The sequence below is a fragment of the Mus pahari genome, chromosome 2 (assembly GCF_900095145.1).
Source record: "Mus pahari chromosome 2, PAHARI_EIJ_v1.1, whole genome shotgun sequence".
NCBI classification, from domain to species: Eukaryota; Metazoa; Chordata; class Mammalia; order Rodentia; family Muridae; genus Mus; species Mus pahari.
Genome location: NC_034591.1, coordinates 100330062 through 100335988, shown reverse-complemented (window position 1 = coordinate 100335988; position 5927 = coordinate 100330062). Strand labels below are relative to the sequence as shown.

The 5927-nt window shown below is 52.3% G+C and overlaps 1 protein-coding gene across 2 annotated transcripts in view; it reads right to left on the bottom strand.

Annotated features, from left to right (window-relative positions):
* Slc4a5 (solute carrier family 4 member 5) overlaps positions 1-5927 on the bottom strand; it is an 80837-nt gene that overhangs the window by 9194 nt on the left and 65716 nt on the right. For both annotated transcript variants that reach the window (XM_021191856.2, XM_021191857.1), the window contains 3 exons: positions 4695-4856; positions 3831-4009; positions 2412-2484 (listed from right to left, as the gene is read on the bottom strand). In XM_021191856.2, the coding sequence (XP_021047515.1) occupies positions 2412-2484; positions 3831-4009; positions 4695-4856 (414 nt within the window). The remainder of the gene's footprint in view (positions 1-2411; positions 2485-3830; positions 4010-4694; positions 4857-5927) is intronic.

The following is a 5927-nucleotide window of genomic DNA, read 5'->3' as shown; positions in this document are numbered from 1 at the left end:
TCTCTCTCTCTCTCTCTCTCTCTCTCTCTCTCTCTCTCTCTCTCTCTTTTGGTTTTTTGAGACAGGGTTTCTCTGTTTAGCCCTGGCTGTCCTGGAACTCACTCTGTAGACTAGGCTGGCCTTGAACTCAGAAATCCGCCTGCCTCTGCCTCCTGAGTGCTGGGATTAAAGGTAATGCGCCACCACGCCTGGCAGTCATAAGACCTTGAGTTCCATCTCGGAGACCATAAAAGTGTCTCTGGGTTTGCCTGTGATTGCACCCGGGCCTTTGGCTGTGACTGGCAAGCATGGTACGGCCACTGACCCCAAGCCTCAAATGTGTTAGGCAGTTTTTCTGCCATTGCTCTGCTCCTCCAGTCTCCACTGCACTGTTTATCTTGATTCCAGGCCAGCCTGGAACTTGTTCTGTAGCACAAGCTGGTCTTGAACTTGTAACTCTTTGCTTCATTTTCCCAAGTTACAGGCCTGGGCTATCAAACCTGGCTCTTCAAAGTGTGCTTTATTTTACCTGTATTCACTTAATCAACTTTAAAAGCATAAAATTCTAATTAAAATTATCTTTATTTTATGTATATGAGGGTTTTTCGGCTGCATATGTGTGTGTATAACATGTGTGCCTAGTGTCTAGTGAGACCAGAAGAGGTCGTCAGAGCCTCTGAAACTGGAGTTGCAGATGGTTTGTGAGCTGCCATGAGAATGCTGGGAATCAGGTTCTCTGCAGAAGCTGCCAGTGTTCTTAACCATGGAGGCAGCTCTCCAGCTGCTATTTATTTTTACATTGATCGACTCTGTGTGTGTGTGTGTGTGTGTCCACGTGTGTGCGTGATCATGCGTGGTCACTGAGCACCCAGGCAGCTCAGAGGACAGCCTTCAGGAGTTGGTTCTCTTCTGATATCATATGCTCCAGGGGATCAAGCTTGGACTGGCAGTCTCGGTGGCAGGTCAGTACCTCTACTCGCTGAACTATCCCATTGTCCTGCAAAGAACCACTTTCAAAGGAAAGAAAAATACCTGCCCGTCTGTGTGTCAGCTGATCCATTACACAGTGGAGACCTTCCTCTGTGTGTGATCTGATCCATTACACAATGGAGACCTTCCTCTGTGTGTGGTCTGATCCATTACACAATGGAGACCTTCCTCTGTGTGTGATCTGATCCATTACACAGTGGAGACCTTCCTCTGTGTGTGATCTGATCCATTACACAGTGGAGACCTTCCTCTGTGTATGATCTGATCCATTACACAATGGAGACCTTCTCTGAAGGACCTACCACTCGGTTGTGCCCAGCATCTGTTTTTAAGTCAGAAACACTTGCCAGAGTGAGCAGCAAATCAGTGGTTTTTCACTCTTTTCTTGGCAAGATAACCTCAGAATCTGCTGTTTTAAGGGAGTTAAAGGTGGGAGAAGGGAATGGTTACAAAATTGGACTAAGTTTAATATGAAAGGAAAGTCCTGGGCTGCAGAGATGACTCCACTAGTAAAGTGCTTGATGCACAGAACACAAACAAGGTCCCGAGTTGAACCCCCAGGAGCCATGAGAAAAGGCGAGGACGGAGGCGTATCGCATCGCTGCTGTTCCAGCACTGTCAAGGTGGAGGTGAGAGGATCCCTTGAGCTTGCTGGCCAGCCTGGCAAAATTTGTGAACTCCAGGCTCAGTGAGACACTGTCTCAAAACATAAGCTAGAGAAGCCACTGGGATGGCTCAGAGGTTAAGACCACGTATTGCTCTTGTGGAGAACCTGGATTCTGTTCTCACACCCACGGTGGGTGGCTCAAACCTCCCGAAACTCCAGGAGAATCTGGCACCTCAAGATTCTGTGAGTGGTCTACACACACACACACACACACACACACACACACACACAGGTGCACATTCACATATACATGAAGCAAAGTCTTAGTGGGTATTGATTAGGACACAGCCTTGAAATAATCACCCCTGCTACAGTATTCTCTGGCTGTTAGGAGGGGAGCAAGAGGAGCTTCAAGCTTCGGGGAAAAGTCGCTCATGTGCCAAGACACACACGACAGAGGAGTGGGGACGGTGCCTGCAGAAGAGCTTGGGGGATTCCCGTGGTCAAAGTTTACATTCAGAAAATGGGCAGAACAAGAAGATCTGAAGTGAGCCCTCAACACACCAATGTGGTCTGGCCCAGCTCTCGGGGTCCTGGACTAAGCAGGGCAGAACACTGCAGAAGTCCCTGGAAAGAATGTCCTCTAGAAAGGTGACAGTGGCCCCTGGAGAGGATGGGACGGAGCAGACGTGATGGCAGTGCTGACAACAGACCATGTGACATCACAGAAAGCGATGAATGACGGACACCACCTTGGCCTGTTCCTATCTCGCCTTTCTTACAGCCTGTAGGCCGGTGGCCCCTGGACTTTGGGAGCGACGGGGCCGAGCCTCACCTTCAGGATGGGAGCCAGGAAGACGGAGATGCCTGTCAGGATGAAGACCGTGACTCCAGTAACTCTCTGCTCCCTGGTGGGGATGAGCACACAGTCAGGTGTTGCCTGGAAGACACTCGAGTGACCAGTCCCGGCCTGTTCAGCTCTTCTACTGGATTGAAGCTTACTATGCCCAACACTTAATTGGGCTCTGCCTCGCAGCCCAAGGCCCAGATGACATGGTTAGGAAAGGCAGGGAGCCTGGCCAACCCAGAGCATGGAGAGGAGTGTCGGAGAGGCTGTTCAGTGCCTAACAGCGGGGGGGGGGGGTTGAGCTATGTGGGCTTGGGCTGCCTCCTGGCTCTGCTACTCATGTGTGGATAATATTCGGCAAGGCCACAAACAGCCTGAGCTGGGTACAGTCGAGATAACAGCACTGCTATTGGATGGTTGTGAAGTGCTTAGCGTCCTGCTTCGGTGACGAGCTCCTACCTCTGGGACTCACAGGGGATGAAGACCTGGGAAGGTGTTTGTTGGCAGAGGAGGCAGCAGGGGCAGGAGGAGCGAGTAGGTTTTCCTTCATTGTCAGGCCCCGGTATAACCCAGATTGCAGCTATAGGCTCTGGATAGATTGCTTAGGTCTAGGGAAGGGACTAGGAGCGGACCCCACCCTGGCCAGTCTTGAGCACTTCAACCAAGCAAAGGGGTCTCCCCCGTGGCATGCCAGGTAGCCCTTGTGTCCCAAGGGTACAGGAGATTCCCTTTTTGAAGAATGCTGGGGTCTGGCATGGATCTTGGGACGCCAAAGGGGCAGGGGATGTGCTTTCCTGCATGAACCAGCTTGGCCTGACATGGGGCGGGAACAGAGAGGCCAAGAGGGAAACAGAAGGAACAAGCCAGGACTCTGGGCTGGAGTCCTAGTTGGGTCCGGAAAGGCTCGAAAGCGACTGAGCGGGATGCGAACCCACGGAGAGGCCTCCAGAGGGTCTCGAGGAAAGACAAACCAAGGGCAAGAAGAGGTCCTACCGTGGGTGAGAGTCTAGAGCAGGACCCCCCTTTGGGGATCACGTATTAAATATTTGCATTATGATTCGTAACAGTAGCAAGATTACAATTATGAAGTATCAATGAAATGATTTCACAGCTGGAGGTCACCACAACCTGAGGAACTGCATTAAAGGGTTGCAGCACTAGGAAGGTTGAGAACCGCTGTTCTAGTGTGTGTGTGTGTGTGTGTGTGTGTGCGCGCGCGCATGTGTTTATTACTACTGGAGACTACTAAGAAAAAAGAATCAGTAAGAACTGATAGAACTGAATCTTCATCTCTTCCTTCTGACTATTGCTCCTATGGCTTGGTTTCAGTGGTTGTAGGGAAAAGAATTCCATTCCATAAAAGATGTCCACTCCTGTTCAGGTGACCCAGACCTTGCTCCCTCGTACCTGACCCCCAGGAACTGGGGCTGTTCCCCCGGGGCACTGGTCTCCGTCTCCATCTTGAGGCTGTCGATGTGGGCGATGGAGATGACTGTGGCGGCCACGTACCAGGGGAGCCCGGTGAAGGAGCACAGAGCCATGAGGATGCCTACCCAGAACAGGTCCAGATGGTAGCCGGCGGCCTTCTGCAGGACAGTGGGACAGGAGAAAGTTTGGGAACCTGACCCTTCCAGACGCAACCATTTTGTGGAGCATGGCTCCCCCTGCCTACCAGAACGTATTCTAGGGAGTTGTCCCATCGAGACTCTCACTGGGGCAGACACTCAGGACTCAGGAAGGGTTTGAGCCTCGCAATCCCCAAAGGTAGCTTTAGTTGACGCCTTGTCTACAAAGCTGAGCCTGGGCCACAGACAGGTGTGGAGAAAAGGGACACCGAGGCTTGGGAAGGCCCTGGGTCTGGTCCCTGGTGAGAAGAGCTCAGGCCCGGTGACCACAGGCTGCTCAGACCAGATGGGGCAGGGAGTGGTGACTGGAGTCTCTGAAAGGCAGCTCCCCTCAGACCCAAAGACAGCGAGGGGGCTCCAGGAAGCGGGGGGCCCGAGGAGATGCCTCTGCCTTCTGATTTTAGGCCTAAGCCAAGCAGCATGTGTGAGGTGCCCAAGTTTCATTACCAGGAGGCACACACCAGAGAGCGATACTTGAGGGGTACAGGACCCAGCCTGAGCTTGCACCGGGGTCTCAAACCAAGCCGCCTTGGACTTGTTCAGGAACACATCTCCCTCCCCTAAAGGCGCCAAACGGGGACTTCTCCAACCGTGGAAGGAAGAACACTCCTCCAACCCCTCAACTCTGCTCGTGGCTCAGCCTTACCCTCAGCTTGTTCTCCTTCCGGTTGACAATGACGGCGGTGATCTGCTGGTCCATGAAGATCAGGATGGTCACCAGCAGGGCGGGCAAGATGCTGGCAGGGTACACCCACCAAGGGTTCTTCCCAAAGGGGGCCACGAACCAGCCTCGGTCAGGCCTTGTGGGCTGAGTAGAGCAAGCAGAGAGGCCTGTTCCTCTCTTCCTTGTCCAGGTACTTACCTGTGCCTTCCCACCACTCTCCTTCCCCTCCTGGAGACACTTCTCAACTACCATATTTTCCTTTAAAGATGCTAAGTACTCGCAATTTTAAAGAGAGTCAGAGGCGGCCAGACACGGGAAGGAGCACAGACCTAATGGGGCTAGAGAACCAAACAGAACAGAACTAAACAGAACAGAACCAAACAGAACAGAACCAAACAGAACAGAACCAAACAGAACAGAACAAGCTGCACCACCCAGGAAAAACAGGTGAAGCGCAGAGGGCAGCCAGGAGGGTATACAAGGCCACTCATCACAGTAAGACAAAAGGCCAAAATAAGACCTGACAGAATAAAACACTGGATTGACCCCAGTGCTGCCTCTGCAGAGCCAGCTGCCTAAGGAGCTCCAAGATAGAGGTAGACATTTAAAAGGAAGAACTCTCTCTCTCTCTCTCTCTCTCTCTGTGTGTGTGTGTGTGTGTGTGTGTGTGTGGTGCGTGAAAACCCAGAGTTGCAGGCACATCGGGGCTCTTTCTCTGTGGCTCATCTCTCGTTGCCTTGATTCACTGCCTCTGATTGACACAGCTCACCATTTGGTTAGGCTGGTCACAGAATACCCAGACTCTGCCTGTCTCTGCCTCTGATGCTGGGTGGCAGGCATGCACATCCAAGCCTGGCTTTTGCTGTGGTCTCTGGAGATCCAAACTCAGATATTCCTGATTTCAGAGCAATGGGTTTTACTCCTGCAGCTGTCCCCGGCTTCCAGGAACCAGGGCTCTTATTTTAAGACTAACACTACCTCAAAGGCAGGGTCTAGACTCAGATCCCTACTTTGGTGCATCTGAGAGGGCTTGGGGTTAGCTATAAGCAAATCACCACTTCTGGATGCACTGTTCCTTTTCTTTTCCTTTAAACATATATATTCTGAAGCCAGGCATAGTGGCATATGCCTTTGATCCCACCACCCGGGAGGCAGAGGCAGGAGCAGGGGCAGGGGCAGGGGCAGGGGCAGGGGCAGGGGCAGGGGCAGGGGCAG